Source organism: Glycine max, chromosome 15 (genome assembly GCF_000004515.6).
Source record: "Glycine max cultivar Williams 82 chromosome 15, Glycine_max_v4.0, whole genome shotgun sequence".
Lineage (NCBI taxonomy): Eukaryota > Viridiplantae > Streptophyta > Magnoliopsida > Fabales > Fabaceae > Glycine > Glycine max.
Window position 1 is genome coordinate 44,679,814 of NC_038251.2, and position 21,912 is coordinate 44,701,725.

At 31.8% G+C, this 21,912-nt stretch overlaps 2 protein-coding genes and 1 long non-coding RNA gene across 4 annotated transcripts; all 3 read left to right on the plus strand.

The window, feature by feature from the left end:
• The first annotated feature begins 11,460 nt into the window (after positions 1 to 11,460).
• LOC102666908 (E3 ubiquitin-protein ligase KEG) lies at positions 11,461 to 13,402 on the plus strand. Its single transcript, XM_041009621.1, has 4 exons — positions 11,461 to 11,627; positions 11,717 to 11,866; positions 12,314 to 12,650; positions 12,733 to 13,402. The coding sequence occupies exons 1-4, from the start codon at positions 11,461 to 11,463 to the stop codon at positions 12,892 to 12,894; spliced, it is 816 nt and encodes a 271-aa protein (XP_040865555.1). The 3' UTR covers positions 12,895 to 13,402.
• A 1,010-nt stretch (positions 13,403 to 14,412) lies between these two features.
• Positions 14,413 to 15,355, plus strand: LOC121172683 (uncharacterized). Its single transcript, XR_005888655.1, has 3 exons — positions 14,413 to 14,728; positions 14,973 to 15,093; positions 15,220 to 15,355. It is a non-coding gene; the product is annotated as an uncharacterized lncRNA (long non-coding RNA).
• A 1,204-nt stretch (positions 15,356 to 16,559) lies between these two features.
• LOC121172695 (E3 ubiquitin-protein ligase KEG) lies at positions 16,560 to 19,373 on the plus strand. 2 transcript variants are annotated; one of them, XR_005888654.1, is made up of 5 exons: positions 16,560 to 16,697; positions 16,859 to 16,963; positions 17,433 to 17,514; positions 18,645 to 18,973; positions 19,060 to 19,373. XR_005888654.1 is itself a non-coding variant. In XM_041009698.1 (3 exons), the coding sequence occupies exons 2-3, from the start codon at positions 18,698 to 18,700 to the stop codon at positions 19,273 to 19,275; spliced, it is 492 nt and encodes a 163-aa protein (XP_040865632.1). In that variant the 5' UTR covers positions 17,308 to 17,514; positions 18,645 to 18,697; the 3' UTR covers positions 19,276 to 19,373. The 2 variants fall into 2 exon arrangements, 1 of the variants encoding a protein (XP_040865632.1); XM_041009698.1 differs by lacking the exons at positions 16,560 to 16,697; positions 16,859 to 16,963 and having other exon boundaries at positions 17,308 to 17,514.
• The last annotated feature ends 2,539 nt before the right edge of the window (positions 19,374 to 21,912 follow it).

The window sequence follows — 21,912 nt, forward strand, 5'->3', positions numbered from 1 at the left end:
ACCAACATAGTTAGTCTAATTAAATTCAAGATATCTAACATCTTACACATATTTAATTTAATGAACATGTGTAAAAAGAACAACTTAAATAGCTCAACAGAGCATAACAAACTCTGATCAAATTAATTAAATAACTCAAATGTACACCATTAAGTTTATATATTGAGGCTGGCCAGATTCAGTGCAGGGTTAATGAAGTGATGAAATAAGTAATAAGTTATTTTTATGAACGATCTTTGCTAGCAAATACAGTAGCACATGTTAGGAATATCAGTGTGAGCTTTATTCCATGAATGAATCAGTGGCTATAATTCTACAGAGGGTAGCGTTTGGAATATTTTCCATGACATTTTTTAATCACTGTGTGTCACGCGTTTGAGTACGATTGCTTTAATTTGGGTTGGTGAACATCTTTTTCTTTGCTGGCCAGTCAACCGTTACCATAGTCTTCCCTACAATACTGATATTAACAACAGCTGTATTTTGCTCACTGTCTTGGCACTTGGGATATTTTCGGAAAATAATGAACCTACTATATTTTAGAATTTATTTAGGAGAAAGGTTCCTCAAAAACAAACATGAGTTCTTTATCTAATCATTGTTTGGATTTTATTTCAATAATAATTAATATGAGCTAATATTATAAGATAATTATATTAGTTATTTATTGTTATTGGATTTTATGTTATGTGATCAAATTAAGTAATCTCGGTTAAACAACTAAATCAGATGATAGGAATTTAAATGAGCAGCAGATGTCAGTGTTGACTCACTAGAAAATAATGAGAACATTATTAGATTAACACATTACAAGAAGGCTATCGTCCCCCAAATATACTGAATCACCGACACATAGATAGTTTCTCTTCTTGAGGGAATTGAATAATACTTTGCCAAAAACGAAAAGGCGGAAACGAGTAACCTTTTGGCTAAACTCATCTCCATGAAGTATAAGGGCAAAAGTTATATAAAAAAGTTTTTGCTCATATAATTTTTGTTTTTGTTTATTATTATTATTATTATTATTGTTGTTGTTGTTGTTGTTGTCGTTGTTGTTGTTGTTGTTGTTGTTGTTGTTGTTGTTGTTGTTGTTTTTTTGTTAAAAAAGGGGAAAACAAAAGGTGCCCTTAGCAAAAGAAACAAAACAAAGATGCAATATTTACTTGGGGTATTTTAAGTGTAAATCAATGATAGCATTAAATATAATTTAAGGATATGATATTTACTTGTCGTAATTAATGTTTTATATTTTTTTGGTATCGTGATGGAAGTTAATTTAACATATCCTTTCCATTTATTTGCATATCTAGTGATTTTTTTAATTAAATTGATTGTTACGATATATTGTCAAGGTAATCCCTATTGTGAAAATTAATTTGATTAAAATTACAAATTTTTGTATAAAATCATTTATGTGAATTATGTTCAGACCAAAGGAATACACAATTTGACCAAATAATATTTTATATTTGTGATGATAAATGTGTGACAATTATAAGGTATTTTCATGTGAATAATAGTCGGTCCAAAGAAAGACTATTATTTGACAGATTTATTGTTAATATTTGATCGTTGCATTAAGAGTACCAATTACAAATTAATTTATCTAGAAATTAATGTTGTGTTAGGTATCTTGTAATGGGTGTGTTCCGTAAAATATTTACATGTTTTATTATATATTTTTTATATAACTAAATTATATGTGAAAGTTGTGTAATTTTAATACCTCTCATTTATTATATTAAATTGTCTTGTATTTTTTGGTTTAATTGATTGAAACAACATGTTGTCAAAGTATTGCATAAGCTGATTTGATTGAATTTACATGGATGTTGCATGAAATTATTCATGCGAATTGTGCTCGGCCCAAAGGAAAACACAATTTGGTAGAATAATTATTGCTTGCGATGGTAAACATGTGGTGATTATAAATAGTGTGATTTTCCATGTGAATAATGAAATGTTCAAAGGCAATCATTATTTGACCGGGGTAATTATCATATAAGTTTTTCATGTGAGCAATGAAGTGTCCAACGACAACTTTTGTTTGACAGGACTTATTACCAATGTTTGATCAATGCGTTGAGAGTATCACTTGCAATTAATCTTTTTCGATCCAAAGATTGAGGATTAATGATGCGCTAGGTATCATGTTTGGCTCTTGAAATTTACCATAAATATTATTTTTGTATTGTATGTTTATATTCTCTTCTTTAATTGTTGTTGCTACTACTATGATTTAAATTACTCACATTATTTAAATCTCAAATATGCATGTATAAAATAATTTGTATGGGGGTCCTAAGGTGATATATGATTAATCTTGGTATGCAACACTAGAAAATAGTAAAACACATTATGCGTTAATTGAAGAGAACAAGAAATTACATGTTTTCATATCAAAAGTCTAGAAGTTTAGAGATCATTGAGTATTATGACTTTGATTTTTTCGAAATGTCTTAATAGTAATCACTCCACATAAGGATCCACATTTAATCGTGTTGGTGGAGTTAATATTTAGCTATGAGACATCATACCTAAATTATTGTAACTCGCTTGCTTGTTGTTGCCAACATTAATTAGCCATCAGATGTTTATTGCAACAATATCTTAATGATATCATTAAAGATTCAACTAAGTCAAAGTTTGTTGACATAAAATATTTGGTTCTTAAATAAAGAATTCAAAAAATAAAGATTTGTATAGAACATATAGGAACTCATTTCATTCTAGCTGATTTACTTACTAAAGGTATGACACTTAAAGTTTTTCATGAGCACATTGTTCATATGGGTGTAATTCCTGATAGTACCTTAGTTTAGTGGGAGTCTTACTTATGTTATATATCTTACAGTTTACAAGCATGTTGTGTTTGGATTGATCTATATAAAGAATAAAGTTTGGATCAGTTGGAAATAGACATGACTAAGATCACATTACATGTAATTTCCATGTTATTTATCCATATTGACCTATGTCATTGAATGTATTAATGTGGTGGTCATTGGGGTCTAGTTACATTTGTTGTAGTGACAAAAGCCGCGATGATTCCATTATTGATACATGAGATGAACCAGATTGTTAAGGTGAAAGTTTAAAAATAAATAGCATACATATGCACGCTTTAAAGATTCTTTATATAATTTGTACAATATATATGTAGCCCAAGTGGGAGATTGTTGAAATTTTCTAATTTAATAATTAATGTGGGTTAATATAATAAGACAATTCCTTTAGTTATTTATTCATAATGGGTTTTAATTTTATGTGATCAGATGATATGGACTTAAATGAACTTAGAAGATAATGAGAACCCTATTAGGTTAACACATTATAAGAAGGCTATGGTCCCCAATATACCGAGCCGCTGACACATATGGTCCCCAATATACCGAGCCGCTGACACACATATAGTTTCTCTTTTCCCCACCTGAAGAGTTATGAAGGTCTTATTAAAGAATAAAAAGGTTTCGGTTGAAGAAGAACCATGAAGCCACCGGTTACATTGTTAGCATTCTATAACAGGTCCTATGAAGAGCACATAGATAAGAAATCACATAAAGATTCAATTTCCCTTGTGTTTTTTTCATCAATCATGATGGACCCAAGTATTCCTAAAACTCTTCCTGATAATCTAAGGTAATGTGTTCCTGATATTTATATTTTATTGGTATTTTATAAGGATCCCTGAAAATTTACAACTATCACTACCAAAACCAAAACCAGTATATCCAATCTTAATATAACTTAGGTTATCTTAGGATTGGAGTTGGTAAATATTTTTCTCAATTTTAATACAATAAAAAAATTTAATACACCAAATGAAATAAGAAAAAATGTTACTTATAGAATAAAAATACTTTTGACCTCTCACAACTTTAACCAACTATCACTACCAAAACCAAAACCAGTATATCCAATCTTAATATAACTTAGGTTATCTTAGGATTGGAGTTGGTAAATATTTTTCTCAATTTTAATACACAATAAAAAAATTTAATACACCAAATGAAATAAGAAAAAATGTTACTTATAGGATAAAAATACTTTTGACCTCTCACAACTTTAACCAAACATGCATTTAAATATACCATAACGATTTTATCTTACTAGATGATTTACATACATTTTAGTTACTTTGCTCATTTAAGTGTAATATATATATATATAGAAATAAAACTGCTTTATTAGGAAGTTAGGGAATAAATTGCACATTCAGTTCCCAACTTGCTTGTCATCTTGCATTTTCATGCCACCGGCAGATTTGAATTCTTCATTCAACATTTTCTATCATTAATAAATTATAGCCCGTCCCATAAGGCTCAATTAAAGTCAATTATAAAACCAATTATATGTGGGAAATGAAAAAGACAAAATAATTGGAAAATATGTCTTATTAAAAAAATTAAAGAATAGATGTAGGTTAAATAGAAGAAAAATAATGTTTTGATTAAAGTTTTGTTGAGAGTCTCATTTGTTTAATTAGAAGAAAAAATAACATAACATGCATAACATACCATAAAATTTTTTGATGTACCTATTGATATTTACACAATTAATAAAAAATGACTATTGATTCAAATGACATTTTTATGTCCACTCATTACTATTGATCTTAATGTTTTTTAGATTTTGGCTTCATTCATTTTTTTTCTCACCAATTTTTTTTTTGGCACCTACCCAATCTTTTCATTTCACCATCACATCCATTAACATATATCATATCATGTGTTATTTTTCATATTCTAATTAAGACTCATTAAAGCCTATTATTTTTTTCTTAAACAAAAAATACATATTGTAAATTTAAGATATAAAATAAAAGTAAAATTATTATTAAGATATAGTATTTATAGTATAGTAGTAAAAGTACAAATATAATAACAAAAAGATGATACAAGATAAAATATCAACAAAATGACAAAGGAACAAAAAATGTTTAAACTTTTACATATTAAAACTAGACAGTTTATTATTTTCTTTACAATTAAATCAAAAGTTGTTAAAGCAATATAATAAATTATTGGATGGAAAAAATTTATTATATTATTTGTAATTAACTTGTTAGTAAGAATACATATGTAAATGGCGTTGTAAAATACTTAAGAAGTCTGATTACATATTAATAAAATTATTGGAAAGATTATTTTGCATTTACTTTAAACTCCAATGAAAAAAAAAAAGTAAATTGCACTTGCATTACCTATATTTTACTCCAATTTTACCTAATACTCCAATTTTTAGTTTTTTTGGCATCACTTTGACTCCCTTTAATAAAATGGTGTTAATTAATGGTTATAATTTTATGTTGAATGATGAAATTACCATTTTCTTTTTTTCTACATTAACACAACCTCACAATATTCTTGTGCCTAATCCTCCCTGACGTCTCAACTTCAACATCAAATTCATCATCTTCCTCAAAAACCAACACTTTTATCTACATTTGTAGGTGCTTTACCTCCACCAGCTCACTATTGCTATGTACCACCTTGTACACCTTCCTAGATGCTCCACTTCCTTGTACACCAGCTCAATGATCTTGTTCTTTCATCGTACTCTTTGCACATACATGAGTGATATCCCTACAAATGTCCTATGAAATTTGTCCTAAAAATCTGTCTAATATACAAATTATGAACAATTATGCTGGATATCTTACATAAAGATAGACAAATAATTAGGGATATACATGATTATGTACAAATAATCTCATTACTCCCTTCAAGTTGGAGTATGCAAATCGCAAATGTCCATATTGTGCAATAAGTAAATCGAGTACTTAGTTGGACCAAGTGCTTTGGTGAGTATATAAATCAAGTCTGAGGTCTTAAGAAGGGATAGAAGTAGGTTAGATCCTATGGCAACTTGGTCAGGCTCATTTAGCAAAAAAAATCAAACTGAGTTTTTTTTAAAAAACTTGTTTAGTTAAAAAGGCCAGACATGGTCTTAAGAAAAACTTATGAGATTTGATGGCTTAATCCATTTAGCAATAATATATTTTTAAATAAAAATATTATTATTAATATGATATATAATATTATAATCTAAAATAAAATTAGAAATCCTATTTCCTTAAGTTTTCTCTACGCAAGTATGAAGTAATGCAACTAGTGTTCTTATTAAAAAAAAAAATCTAAAAACATGTGATTAGAATAAATCGGAAGAGTGAGTAACATGGTGGCAAAAGTCAAATTTGATATGGCTGAGGTGATTATGCACAAAAGATACCTTAAAATTATATTGGCCTTTAAATTGGTTTAAGGATCAGTGTACTTATATAATGTCAGGGCCAAACATAAAAAATAAGACGGTCACGTATAATAGGTTTATGCTTGGGCTATATAAAGTGGGTTAGACTATGCTTAGGTAAAGTTTGACTCTGTCTAAACCATTTTCACATCTAGACATAAGTAGGTCCAATGTTGTCATTTTGAATTTCATCATGAATAAAATGACAGTCAACTTCGATATGTTTGGTAAGTTCATGAAAAACTAAGGGCGTGTTTGGTTTGCCTGTTTTCTGTTTTCATTTTCACTGAAAACAGAAAATGGTGATGAAAATGTGTTTGGTTGGATTTTTGAAAACATTTTCAGTGAAAATGAAAATAGAAAACAACCAGAAAATGAAAACAATAAAATTTCATTTTCAATGTTTTCAGTTGAAAACAGGAACTTCATTTTGGGTAAAATGAAAATGAGATGACAATGAATGTAATTTAAGCAAATTTAAAAATACAAAAAAGACAAGAAATCAATATATCATAAATTTTCAGTGTTTTTATTTCCTAAAAACAGAAAACAAGAAGTCAAACCAAACATATTTTCAGAATTCTAATCTTTTGAAAATAAAAACAGTTTTCAGAAAATGAAAACAGGAAATGAAAAACAGAAAATGAAAATGCAATCCAAACACACCCTAACTTTTTGGTGGTGATCACAATGAAGATGGATAGGTTGAGAACGTGAGATACTAAGGTTGAAAAGAATTTTCTTTAACCATTTTTACTCGTAAATAATCGTTAGCATGAAATGGTATTCAACTTTAGTGGATGAGCATGAAATCATGGGTTGCTTTTTTAGTTTTCCACGAAATGGAAAAGTTTCCCAAATGAATAAAGCATCATGTGAGATGTACCGTCCTTCGATATAATAACAACCCGTAATAAAAATATACTCTAAAATGCCTATAAGATATGGATTTAGAAATTTCATTGGTTCAAAATACTTCAAATATTATAATAAATGAGTCCTTACATAATTAAACAATTGTATCCTCAAATATGGGTATCTACAAAGTTGAACTAACAATAAACTAAGTATTCAATTCTCCTTCGTCTGAAAAGTTTCTTCATTGAACTCTGAAAACAACACTTTTAATGAGATAATAATCCTATTGAATAAAACAATTTCTAAAAGATTTCGCAAATAATGTTCTCAACCAACGCAATAACCTAAAAATCCAATCATTGTATCCGCAAAATTAAATTTAAAATAATATATACATACTTATAAACAATCACAAATTATTCACACAATGAAATAACACTCCGGTCAATAAACATCAACAGTTCACTACATTCAATTCTTGAACAAACTAACAAATATCACAACACAACATAGTGATTCCCAGAATCATTAGCCTCAACTATTTGGTTCCTGAACCAGTGTGGATCTCATACTCTTCAAATGATGTATGAGCTCATATTCATGCAATAATGTCTCACTACACCATCCCCATCATAGATGAAGGTGTCAAGAATCTTTTTCTCATCCCATATGAAGGTATCTATAATCTCATCTATAACATTCCATTTTTCGTAAATAAATTTAAATTTTTTTTATTTAAAAATAAATAAAATTGAAAAAAAATGATGAGATTTTTATAATTAAATAAATAAGGAGAAATAACTTTATTAATTAAAATAATGGTTTGAAAGAAAATAAAAAAAAGATATTTGATTTATTCATTTGATAAAAAATAAATTAGAGTATTTCTTTGTAAAATAATAAATAAAGAAAATAGAGTAAATAATAGGTTGAGAATATCCTAGCTATAAATAGAGACATGCTATGTCAGTTTTCAGACAAACGATAGTCTTTGCGGTTTCTCTTCCTCTCAATTTCGTTTTCCCTTTTCCTCCTCTCAAAACCCTCTTTCTTTTTCCCGCATACACTTAAACCTGTCCTAGTAAAATGACGATCTCAAACTTGTTAACCGTTGGATCATCAAGAAATTTGAGCACCAGGTTTGGAACTCATCTCTGAACATTCTCACCATTAGAATTTGTGAAACAATGTCATCAGAGGTGATAAAGATTCCCTTTGTATTGTAGCTTTCTCTTTTCCCGTAGAGACCCAAAACCTATCCTAGTAAAACTACAATCTCGTATTCGTTAATCGTTGGATCATTGTAAAATTTGGACACAAGCTTTGGAATTCATTTTCGCAAATCACCATTGGGATGTGCGGAATATTGTTTTTGCAGAGAGAAATTAGTGTCGCACGTTGACAGTAAAATGGAGGTTATAATATCTTCTCATTATCTCTAATGCTTGGAAACCCTAACAGAGCAAAAAGAGGAAAAACTTGAGGAATCTTAAGGAATTGCCAGAGACACCGCTATCATTACTGGACTACATACATGAGCCCACTTAGAGGTAAAGGTTGAGTTTATCGCCATTGAGATTAGAATAAATATGTGTAGGAATTCTTAGGAGATCAAATTGGGGTTTATTTTAGGATGTTTATTGTATTGTAATTCTTTCTGTATGATTATGTGAACTATTTGAGGGATTTTACTCTCTGTGTTGTGAGAAACATTTTTGTATGATTTATTTGTGTTTTGGATAAGATTAGCATGATAAATAGTTACACTAGGATCATTAAATTGTGATTGAAATTTTGTATAAGTGATAAATTGAATATGTGATGAATTGTGAGATAACACATTGCTTTGAGATTATAACATTGTTATTGAGATTGAGTATAAGTGCAAAGTTGAATGTGTTAATTTGTGAGATACACGTAAACATGTGATGATGGATTGTGACATTATGAGACGTTAAATTGTGGACATGAGATTTGATTGTGAATAAGCATATGGTTAACACTTGATAAGGCAATACTTGTACTGTGAGCTGTGAATTATACAATAACCTGACCAGTGTTTACCTTGAGAAAAGTGTTTATGCACAGTGTTAAAGGGAAAATGTAGGATTCATATTTAGGAACCAATGTTAAATTATAGCACAATATGTTGAATGTGTTTGAAACACGAGTGTGGGGTCGTGGATATTATATAATTCATGAGTAGTATCTACGTGCAAAAATGGTTTTAGGGGTGGGACTTGAATTAGGAAGGTGAGACCCTTACCAATTCTTCGGAGTCTAGGCCTTGGGGGTAAAGGCACTCGGTTTGAATGCTCCTTTAAGCCTATGTTGATTTCATATGGTTGGAGCATTCATGTAAAACAGAGTGAACCTGATTGGTCACCTTATGATTTTACTTAGTGAGAGTGACCTGACATACCTATTGTATGGTGTGTCTTGTTATGTACTTCTAAGTGTCTCAGGGTGGTTTTTTACTGACATGATACCACATTACATATAGGCTTGAGTTTTAGTATAATTGTTGCATAACACTTGCTAATTGTTTATCATGAAATTGAAGAGTGTTATTACATCTTGACCTGAATGTGTGATTCATATATAATGTGATAGGTGATTGAAGAATGAAATTTTAAATGATCAAGTGGTGAAGTGATGTGAGTTGTATTAAGTTGAACTATGTTATAAATATTTTTATAATATATTTGGATTATGTCTTTATTTATTTGTATTTTTTTTAAATGTGATAACTTACTTACTGTGTGCTATTTGTGTTTAGATCCTGTGATGATCTCAAACTTTGTGTTCGTGGGAGCAGATGACTAGGTGGATGACTTTAAATAACAGTGCTAGAGGACGCTGGAACGCAATGCTCCGATAGGATGTGACATTGAGAATGAGTTTTTATTTTAATTGCACGATGTTATTTTATTTTATTTTATCTCACTTATTTAACAAAATTTCTTTTGTAAACTTTAACAGTCTTGCTCCGAGCTAAATATGTATTTGTATAAGTTTTATTTGACTATTAAAGCGAATGTGAGCCTTTTACCCTTTTGAAATACTTTTATTTAAATGTTTTTGAAAACTATTAATTAGTTATGCTTTTTTATTCCTTTTATTATTAGTATATATATGTGTAAGATAGAGAGTGTCACATCATTGTCATTCCAGATGGAGGTATCTCATATCTCTTCTCCATCTCAAGTAAAAGTATCTCATGCATATTCAATTATCAAAATAAGATATATACTTTCAGTTTTAGAGTTTAAAATCTTTGTGCAAATAAATGTAAAAGATTTTTTTACTATGGTAGGAAAATCCAGCATTTACAGTTGGCTTACATTTATCTTATTTTAAGGAGACAAGCTGTTGGAGTTTTCTGCAAGTGATTTTTTGTCTTTTAATTGTTGTTTTATTGCTTGATAACTATGGATATGATTATTAGTTATAAATAGAAATAAAATATAATTTGTAGATATGTTGTGTGGTAAAAATTTATTTTAATCTTTGTATGACAAACCTTGAATACGGTTTGAAATTCTAAATATACAGTTGGGTTTATAAAAAGTAAGTAAATAGATATTATAAACTTCAGTTTTTAAGTATCTTGCTAAATAAGATTCACGTTAGACCCCTTTCTGTGTTAACATATTACAGACTATGTATTTGATTAAAAATTATGAAATTAAGGCAATAGATATGTTTAACGTACTCAAGCATTCTGATGTTGTACTAACAAACATTGTTTTATTGTTTTTATTCTCTAATCAAATTCCTGGTTGCAGCAATTTATTTCCTTTTTCTATGTGGTTTCTTTGGTAAGGTTGTGGCAAGAAATTTATTGCCGGAACTTGATACAACTTTATCAGTTAACTGTGTTCTGCCGCTGCCTTTTCTGTTTTCATGCAAATAAATCATAAACAAAGAGAAGATTGAATTATTTGGTTAAAATTATGTTGAAATTTGAAACGTCTCACTCTCACCAGAACCGTTTTATCTATGACTTGATGGTTTGCTTTTCTTAATTCTTATTTATGCAATATGGGCAGTTTAAAAGCCATTTCCATGAAGTTCGAGTTCTGCCTTACTGCATATCAATTGCCTGTGATAACTATGAAGTATGAATAGTGTCATCAAATTTTGCCCGAATGTAGATATGGGGCAGACCTTGCACGAGGGATTGTTGAGTTACATGCTGCAGGCATTGTTTGCATGAATATAAAAACATCCAATCTTCTTCTTGATTCAACTGGCCTTGCTGTGATTTCTGATTACTGCTATTCTGAAGAAGCATTCCTGTTGGAAGGGCCAACCTGAGCATGACTCCTCAAACACCCACTCATGTATATGGAATGTACCGTGCTTAGTCCACATTATACAGCTCCAGAGGCTTGGGGGCAACTTCTGAAGAAATCATTAAATTTGTTCTGGGATGATGCAATAGGTATATCAGCAGAGTCTGATGCCTGGAGTTTTGCTTGTAGACTGGTAGAGATGGGCACGGGTTTTGTTCCGTACATGGATCAACTCATCATTCAATTTTTCTTTTTCTTTACATTCTGGTTTTCTAAAGTTGCATATCGCAAATTCTATGCTTGTGTAGTTGGGCTGGTTTAAGTTCGGAGGAAATTTATCAAGCAGTTGTCAAGGCAAAGAAACTGCTTCCACACTATGCCAGTGTGGTTGGTGGTGGAATACCTAGTGATTTGTGGAGGATGATTGGAGAGTGCTTGCAGTTCAAGCCATCTAAAAGGTCTAGTTTTACTGCAATGTTGGCAATATTTCTCCGTTATTCGCAGGGATGGCCGCGCAGCCTTCCCCAGATAAGTAAGCCCATTATAATTATCCATGACTTGTATCTTCTATGCTGGTTTTATGACATCTGATTGAGCAGTCAAAATGTAGCCTATTTATAGTTTTTGATATGTGGTGTGGAAATGAGCCAAATTTGCAGTTGTCATAGATGCCAAACAATTGACTTGTACATGTTTTATATTTCTGTAAATACAGTGATAGAGTTGTCCCCTGTGAAAGAATTAGAAGTTTCTCAGAAAAACCCATTCCATCTTCATCAATGTGTGTCTCGGGGATGTTAGAAGTGTTAGGTCAGTTGGTGCATCAAAGTCACAAACAATCTTCCTTGAGCTTGCTTTCATTTTCATTTTGCAATTCATTCTTTTTCTTTGTACTTTCCGTACAGTGATCTTCTTTTCAAGGCTGCATCAGACTATGGCAGCAACAGCCTATCTTCTCTGCTGGAAGCTCAAAATGCTGATGAACAAACTGCTCTCCACTTAGCTTGTAGATGTGGCAGTGCAGAACTTGTTGAGGCAATTTTGGAGTATGAAGAGGCAAATGTTGACGTCTTGGACAAAGATGGAGATCCTCCTCTTGTTTATGCATTAGCTGCTGGATCCCCAGAATGCGTTCGCAGTCTTATCAAAAGAGGTGCTAATGTGAGGCCACAATTAAGAGATGGCTTTGGCCCATCTGTTGCTCATGTTTGTGCACATCATGGCCAACCAGAATGCATGCGAGTATGTTTTACTTTAATCATATTCATGTTCGTCTTTGCATTTACTAGAGCTATATTCATATAAATATATGGTAAAATAACAGGAATTACTATTAGCTGGAGCTGATCCTAATGCAGTGGATGATGAAGGTGAATCTATCCTGCATAGAGCAGTTGCCAAGAAGTCCGCTGACTGTGCCCTTGTGATACTGGAAAATGGGGGAAATGGATCAATTGCCATCTTGAATCCAAAGAATATGTCTTAAGTATAGATTTCCCATCAATTTTCTTCTTAAGCTTAAAATGTGTTTGCCAAACTTGTCAATCAGTCTAGGACTCCAGAGGTACAGAAAGAAATGGATCTTACTCATCAATTTTGCATATCCTATGATCAATGTGAAACATGCACTTTAGCTGTCTCAGTCCACTGCAATGACAGCATGGCTTTTCTGTAGCATGGAGCAGCAAACTCATGTCGAAACATGCACCTTAGCTGGATAAAATTGATACAGACTACTTCTGTAATTTCTTAGCTGCTTGTACAATTGAGTACAATTTAGGATAGGAATTGGAACAGAATGACAATATATTTCTCTAAAATCCTTTAATGTATAATGAATAATTGCTGCTAATGCTCAATATCTTACATAAGTGACATTTATTCTTATTATCTCTTCATTATGGTGCGTTCCTTCTGAATTTTGATTCCACTGAAAAACTTTCTAATTTGCTGGTGGACACTATCTTATTGATGCCAAATTTTGTTTGTGGTCTTCCATAGTTCTCTCCAAATTTAGAGGTCATGGATCTTACCTTTTCAATAGATAGTTCTTTATTGATGTATGTTGTCTGCGGGCTAAACAAACAGGTTGTTGGTTTCCCCCTAACACTGGCAGACCTCTTTACTGATTTTTTTTCATCTTCTGTGCATTATCTAGGTTTAATCAACAGTCCCTTGTCATTCTGGTTCCTTATTCTATTGAGTTTTTAGTGTGAGCTTTTGTCAGCAAAAGGAAAAAAAATCATATTGTAATGCTTTATATTACAATAATTTTAGTAATCAAGTTTCAGAATAACCATATTTGTAAATAGAAATTTTTTATTTATTTAGAAATTACATAATATATGAATACTTACAATAGTATGATGATATGATCATTGTTTTATTTGGCGACCTTTGTATAGAGAATAGATCTACATGGTTCTTATTTCTTATCACTAGTACTATTTTTACTTTGGATAGAGTAATTATTAAGTTGTTGGTGTTATATTCCATTTGTTTTTGCTCTCATGCTAGACTATACTGATAGATTATAGATATCATCAGGATACTTTGACAAATGTCTTTGTGAAGCTTGGGTTTTTATACCTGTATCCGTTGTTTTGTTTTTCCTCATGAGTAAGTTGGGTCTGGTCGTAATATATCTAGGGCAAAGGAATGGTTTCTTAGATGTAAAAGAGGGTAGTCTATTCTTTTACTTTGAATAAACCACAGTAGAAGATTTCTGCACTGTGATATTGCTGATGGGAAAACTGGAAAGAAAAAAATCAATTATTCCTGTCTGAATCAACCATGGCCACCTCTTTGTCCTTATTTAAGTAGTAAAGATAATAAAATATTTTATGAATCCGTAGGAAACTGAAAGCATATGCTGTAGGTCAATCATATAATAGCAAGTTAAATACCACTGAAGCTGGTATTTTAGCTAATTTTAAAGGAAATTGCTTCTTTTTATCATAATTCTGGGGGTTAGTTTTTTAGTTCTTGGGTGTTTTATTTCTTCTCATATTTGTTGGAATTTATGTTGGAATTTCTATATGGGATTGCAACATTTTAAATGCATTCTTGTTTCTGTGTGGGTGTTTGAATATAGATATCATTTCGCCTCACATGCATCTGTGATCATCTAGTTTTACACTTTTGATGTTGCAGACTGCTGCACTTGTGTGTGACAACTTGGAATGATATCTAAATTCAAACATGGGATTGCTGAAGTTGCAACTTCTGATGAGATTGCTGAATCAATTGACATGACATCCCAAGCCCTATGAGCACTGCTTTGTGGATGGCTGCTGCCTCCAAGAAAGATCATGAAAGTGGTATGAATATCTGGGATTATTGGTTGATACTTGATAATGATTTTAGAATTCATCTTGTCTGTTGATTGGGCTATTATAGTTTTCTATTCATACCTGTTGTTATTGCTGTTTTTTTTTATTCCAAACAAAGTTCAGTGCATATTTGCTTCTAGTAGGTATTCCTAATTTATGCTAATAATTAATAAAGCTTCTGTTTTCTAAAATAGTTAAGTCATCTGATTTTGTTTGCTCATGCAAAATATAGAGGAGAGAGAATTGGTTCAAATTTTGCTTTCTGCGGAGCAGATCCATCTGCTCAACATTCACAGCATGGGCGGACAGCTTTGCATACAGCTGTTAAGACTGACGATGTTAAATTGGTTAAGGTGAGTAAACCAGATTCTTGATTAGAATGATTAAATATCCATCAATATTCAATATCATGTTGGAATCTGAAGTATGTGCCTTTTGTATCTGATGTTAACTAACTTCTGTTTTTTGGTGTTGAGTAGGTTATTCTTGCTGCTGGTGTTGATGTGAACATTCATAATGTGCACAATGGCATTCCTCTTCACATAGCCTTAGCTAGGGGTGCTAAGTCATGTGTTGAACTACTTCTATGTATTGGGGCAGATTGTAATTTGCAGGTTTTAATTCAAGTTCTGAATTTACTCTGTTTAACTACAGCATTACACTAAGTGTTATACTACTGTTGGTTCTTTATATAAGAAACAAATAATTAATTCATCAAGACCAATCAAAGTAGTTTAGTTAATTTTAATTAATAATGTCATAAATTAAAATTTGATTCCAAAAGTAAATATAAAGGCAAAGTTTCATATCTCTTATTATTGTATTGTTTCAAAACGAATATATGGTGCTTTGATCTTTTTTCTTTTTTCCTCTTGATCTCTCTGATACATTATAAAATGATTTTTCTATTTGATTATAGTAGATTTGGAATTGAACTTCATCATATGACTGATTGATTGCTGAGTTCAGTCTCCAGTTCACTGTAGTCAGCCTCTTCGTGACAGAGTAAATTAAGCCTAATGATAATTTATATGGTTATAAATGGTTGGGGGACTGACTAATCTAAGGGACATGATTCTTATTAGAACTCAAAAAGTTACATATGCTGTTGAAAATGTAGAATGGAATATTGAAGTCTCTCTAAGTTTATACAATTGTCATCTGTTTGGGAATATTTGAGATCTAATGATATAGTTGAAACTTGAAAGTTTAGTGTTTGCTTCCATTGCAGGCATTTAATCTGTCAGACAAATTGCAATTTAACAATTTGAGGTTTATCCTCTTCAAAAAGTTAGTACATAATATCTCAAACTAAGAGTTGGTTCATAACATTTTATGGTGCACTCTAAAATTGACAACTAGGCAGTTACAAGTAGCACCTGACTGGAACTAAAATCTTCTCAATGACAGTTTTTAGATTGCACCGAACTTCTGGAGGATGAAGTTTTACAAATGAAACCTCACCATTCATTTTAACTCCTCAATAGTGAGCCAGAGTTCAGGGGTTGTTAAAGTGTTACTAGCGTAACTTCTGTACCAACATTGAAAAGTGCATAAACTTTAAATCTACCTTTTATCCTAAACAGCAAGTATGCATTAGTTTTGATTTATTGTTGTCTTTATCATATCTATCTTTTACATTTTAGGCTGGCTTGTGTACATGCACAAGGATAAGCAGGGTGGAATATGTTTTTTTAACAAAAAATTGTTACATGCTATAAATATTTGAAAGTTGACATTCCAGTGTCCGCCTATTGTCTGAAATAAGTTTTGCTATTATGTTTCTAATTAAAAGTTCTAAGCTGTTTATTTTGTCTCAGGATGATGATGGTAACACTGCTCTCCATATAGAAGCAGGAACAGCAAAAATGATACGTGAAAATCTTGATTGGCTCATTGTATGCTTGGGAATCCTAATGCTAATGTATTAGTCAGAAACTACTGCCAAGTTGCAGCTGTGTGCACTCATTCTCATTAGATTTTGATTACATTTTTTTTTTCATCTTTTAACCATCTGAAAAACTTTTGTCCATCCTTTTAGAAAACTTTGGCAACTTTCATTTTTCCATTCCAAAAGAAAGTCTCTCCTATGACTTATAGAGTTATGTTTTATTTCAGTGGCAAGACTCTAGGTGACATCTTGGATGTCCTTCCCCGAGAATGGATATCAGAAGATCTGATGGAGGCACTCATGAAGAAAGGAGTTTGTCTCTCTCCTGCAATGTAAGGCAACGACATTTTATTATTATTATTATTATTTACTGTTCTTGAAATATCTTCATTGTATGTCTTAAAATATTTTAGAATATCGTAGGAAATTTTTTAATTTTGTCATATCAATTACCTCTCGAATATAGGAAGAAATTTTAGCTGTTTCCTAACTTCATTATGTTTTGTAATTATTTTCCTTATTTAATTAGGGTTAGGAGTTTATTGTCTTAGTGTGCTTTTTGCACTTGTAGAATAGAACTACACATGTAAGTGACCTAATTCATAGTATAAATAAGTGCCAGTGTCTGTAATCTAATGGAATACTATCAAGAACCTTCACGGAGAAAACAATACAATTTAGCTCCTTTTTCTCTTTCCCTCCTTTCCTACCTTAAGCCCCATAAATTCAATAGATGTGATATCATATTTATTTTCTAACCACATCCAACTATTTTTTTATAATTTTTGTTTGTTGTTTTAGATTTGAATTGGGAGACTGGGTGAAGTTTAGAAAAACTTCCATAACTCCAACAAATGGGTGGGAAGGTGATCGGCAGAAGCAGGTGAGCTTTGTGCAGAGAGTTCCAGACAAAGATAATCTCATTGTTTCATTTTGTTCTGGAGAGTATTATAGTGTTTTGGCCAATGAAGTTGTAAAAGTCGTTCTATTAGACAGGGGACAACATGTGCAGCTTAAAGAGGATGCAAAAAAGCCAAGGTTAAATCTTATATCAAATATAAGTGAGGAAAAGTATGTGTGAATTTTCATCAGTACATGCATATGTTTATATTATGTACAGTATGAATTACAAGAGGAACCATCTTCTAAATCAGAACTAATTAGCCCTAGCACCAATCATCCATTCGTCAGTAACATCCAATTCTAAGCATTATATAATATAATGGCTTCTTTGTGTCCATGCCTCTGTTGGAGGGATTTCTATGATCCTTTAAAATATCTAAATAGATTGGAGAGGTCATATTTGGATCCAATTGCAAGGTACGAGACTTGAGTCCCACAGTGGAAGTGTGGGATTAGAATTCTGTTTGAGTCCAGCTTCTCTTAATAAGGAGAAGAGAAACCCAAAATAAATTAGGCCAAGCACTTCCTAAAACATCATATGATGTCTGGAAATGATGTATATTTGGCCTTTGTTCTTATTGCAGATCATTTGTGTTAGTCCAACATGTATTGCAGGCAGTCTTTACTTTCCAGATAGTGATCATGAGTTGTAAACTCTGGCTAGAAGGGGATCAAATCAGATTATGAAAGAAAAAATTTTTTGAAATAAAACGTTCAGATAGAGTACTCTAGTGAGCAAGTCGCGTGCTTAATCCGTGTAGACTACATTTCATTTGTTAGGATATATGGCATTCCTTGAAGAATCCATGCCCCTGTGATGGTTCTTACAGGATATTGGATTTGGCTGGAGAGCCAATTCATTGGGTGGAATCTTTGTATGTTTTTTCCCATTTTTGGGTGGATGTCTTAACACTCTGATATGTATTTTCTTCTCAATTTTCTTTAAACACAGGAGTAACGGATGTTGTGCAAAAGAAAAAGAGGATAGAGAAGAACCTATGGTTGACTATCTACTATATAGATTTTATTATCTGTGCCTTGTGCATGACATATGCTTGCATTTCTTGCACTCATTTTTCAGTGATATTAATGACTAATTATCTATGTCAGGTTTGGTTGACCTGGGCAGTCTCGTGACAGCATTGGAACAGTATTATGTGTTGATGATGATCATCCGAGTTGGATTTCCTGGACAATCCAGAGGATGGAATGCTGATCCAGAAGAGATGGAACGTGTTCAAGAATTCAAGATTGGAGATTGGGCTTGCATTCGTCCTTTTCTTACATCTACAAAGTATGGATTAGGATCTGTGACACTGGGAAGCATCGGCATTGTATATTGTATCAGACCAGATAGTAGTCTGTTAATAGAACTGAGTTATCTTCCAACCTCATGGCATTGTGAACCGGAAGAGGTTGAGCATGTAGTTCCTTTTATGGTAAGAAACAAGTTAGTCTAATTTCCCTTTTATGACAGTTTATTTTTCTCCTGCATGAGTTGCATTAACAATTTTTTATCTTACAGATTGGTGATCGGATATGCGTGAAGCGATCTGTTGCAGAACCTAGATATGCTTGGGGAGGTGAGACACATCATAGTGTTGGAAAAATAAGAGAGATTGAGGGTGATGGGCAGACCTCTTTATTGATTTTTTTTTCATCTTCTGTGCATTATCTAGGTTTAATCAACAGTCCCTTGTCATTCTGGTTCCTTATTCTATTGAGAGTTTTTGTAGAATAAAGAGAAGATAGAGATATGAAGAGTGAATAATTTTATTCTGAATAATATGATACCTTTTATAGGCAAGCATTACATCAAATTATCATAAAAGAGAGAAACCCAACAGTTGTAATATATATTCTAATAATAAATATGATTATTAGTCATTAAAAGAGCGGTTACAAAGGTTATAGAATATAAAAAGTCAACAAACCCTCCCTTAAACTGAAAGTTTATAAACTATCAGTTTAATGAGATTCATTAAGCATGCAGACTCCAAGCAAATTCCTTAACTTCTGAAATGCAGACAACTTTAATGGTTTGGTCATGATGTCAGCAATCTGCTCTTCACTCTTGCAGTAGATAAGATCAAAAACTCCTTCATTTGATAGGTCCCTTAAAAAATGAAATCTAACATCTATGTGCTTGTTTCTTCCATGCATAATAGGATTCTTTGACAATTTTATGGTGGAACTATTATCACAATAGATGAAAGTTGGACCTTGTTGCTTGAAGTGAACTTCTTCAAGAATATGACTTAGCCAAATTCCATAGCTGCTACAAATTTTGCTTCTATTGTGGATAAAGTGACAATGGGCTGCTTCCGTGATGACCAAGAGATCGTTGCTGACCCATCATAAAAACATAGTCAGAAGTACTTTTTCTGTCATCTGAATCTCCAGCATAATCACTATCAGTGAATCCCAATAAATTGAACTTTTCACTTCTTTTATAGAATAGGTCAAATTCTCTTGTTCCTTGCAAGTAACGAAGGATTCTTTTAGCAGCAAGTAAATGCATTTATGTAGGATTCTCCATACACCTGCTAATCAAACTTACAAAATACATCATATCAGGCCTAGTTGCAGTTAGATATGTAACATCCCAATTTTTGTAATCTAGATTAAAAAGGATTGTTATTTATAAATAAATAAAGTTTTAGAAAAATGATGAGATTTTATAAATAAATAAATAAGGAGATATAATTATTAATTAAAATAATTATTTGAGAGAAAATAAAAAGGATATTTCATTTATTTGTTTGATAGAAAATAAAATAGAGTTTGTTTTTTATAAAATAAATAAATAAATAAATAAATATAGAACAAATAATAGGCTGAGTACCATAGGTATAAATAGTTATGTTAAGTCAGGTGTCTCTTTTTGGCCTCATTTTCGTTTTTCCCCCTTCTCCTCTCAAAACCCTTTCTTTTTCCCGCAACCCACCAAACCTATCTTAGAAAAACGTCGATCTCGAGTTCATTCACCGTTGGATCGTTGTGAAATTTGAGCACCACGTTCGCAACTCAATTCCGAGCATTCTCACCGTTAGGAATTTCGATATTATGTATGAGCTCAGAGGAAAACCCTTCGCATTGTAGCCTTTTATTTTCCCATAGAAACCCAAAACTGTCTCGGTAAAACTATGATCCCGGTTTTGTTGACCGTTGGATTTTCATGAAATTTGGATATGTTGTTCGAAGTTCAATTGCGCACACTTACACCGGTGGGATTTTCGAGATAATACTCGTGGAGGGAGAAAAAGGAATCGCATGAAGACAGTACAAGTGGAGGTTTCAATCTCTTCTCCGTCTCTCTGACGTTTGAGAATTCTATCGGAGCAGTTGGAGGAATAACGGAAGGAACCTCAGGAAACCGCTAGAGATGTTACTATCGCTAATTGAAGACATGCGAGTCCGCTCAGAGGTAAGGGATGAGTTATTCACAATTGGGAGTTAGTGAGAATATGTGTAGGGATCCTTATAGAACTAAATTTGGGTTTATTTTAGGATGTTTATTGAATTATAATTTTTCTTTATGATTATGAATGCTGTAACAGCCGTAATTGTTAATAAATAAATAATACAGTAATAAGTTAATAAATAAATAAATAAATAAAAATATAATTAGGTCATAAATCTCCACTATATAAACCAAATGTTAACCTAGAGCAGCTTTAACAAAACACTTTTGTCCCTTTTTCTTTTCTGACGCACAAGAACCCTAACAGAGTAATCAGAGGAGGAGCTCTAGAGAGCACCAGAGACGCCACCATTGCTAAGAGAGAACATTTAAGCGACTACCTCGAGGTAAGGGGTGAGTTACTCACGCTTGGGAATTAGAATGAACATGTGTAGGGATCCCTAGAGGGTCAATTTTTGGGTTATTTTGGGGTGTTTGTGAATTTAATTATGTTTTCATGTTTAATCGCGGATTGAGTGTGTTTGATGAACCAATTAGTGTTTTGTTGCGAGTTTGTTGTAGGATTGATGTGTTCCTGTGTTAGGTGTGTACCTTAGGAATTAGAATTCTTTATAATTAGCATAAAAATTGTGTGGTGGTGATTTTGTTTATACCAGAAATGTTGGCCTTTCAATCTTGTTCTTTTTATTTTTTTCACACCGCAGTGTATACGTGTACATATATATTGATACTGTTTTCTTTTTACAAACTTTATATTTTATTTCACGTGGGTGATTTCTCGTCATGAAATTCATATGTGTAGGGATTGTTGGATAATTGAATTGGCTAAAATCATTTAAAGAAATTAACTAAAGTTGTATTCACATTGTAATTAGGCATTTTCTTGATGTTGGTAACTTAGTTGAAATATATTTAGAATATAAGTATACATGTTGTTCATAGAAATCAATATGA

What these genes read in the sequence shown, in the direction of transcription:
- LOC102666908 (XM_041009621.1), top strand. Translation starts at nt 11,461, where the DNA reads ATGGAATGTACCGTGCTTAGTCCACATTATACAGCTCCAGAGGCTTGG. An exon ending in ATGGGCACGGGTTTTGTTCC is followed by an intron (nt 11,628 to 11,716) that starts GTACATGGATCA and finishes ATGCTTGTGTAG; the next exon opens with TTGGGCTGGTTTAAGTTCGG. An exon ending in GCCAACCAGAATGCATGCGA is followed by an intron (nt 12,651 to 12,732) that starts GTATGTTTTACT and finishes GTAAAATAACAG; the next exon opens with GAATTACTATTAGCTGGAGC.
- LOC121172695 (XM_041009698.1), top strand. Translation starts at nt 18,698, where the DNA reads ATGATGATCATCCGAGTTGGATTTCCTGGACAATCCAGAGGATGGAAT. An exon ending in AGCATGTAGTTCCTTTTATG is followed by an intron (nt 18,974 to 19,059) that starts GTAAGAAACAAG and finishes TTTATCTTACAG; the next exon opens with ATTGGTGATCGGATATGCGT.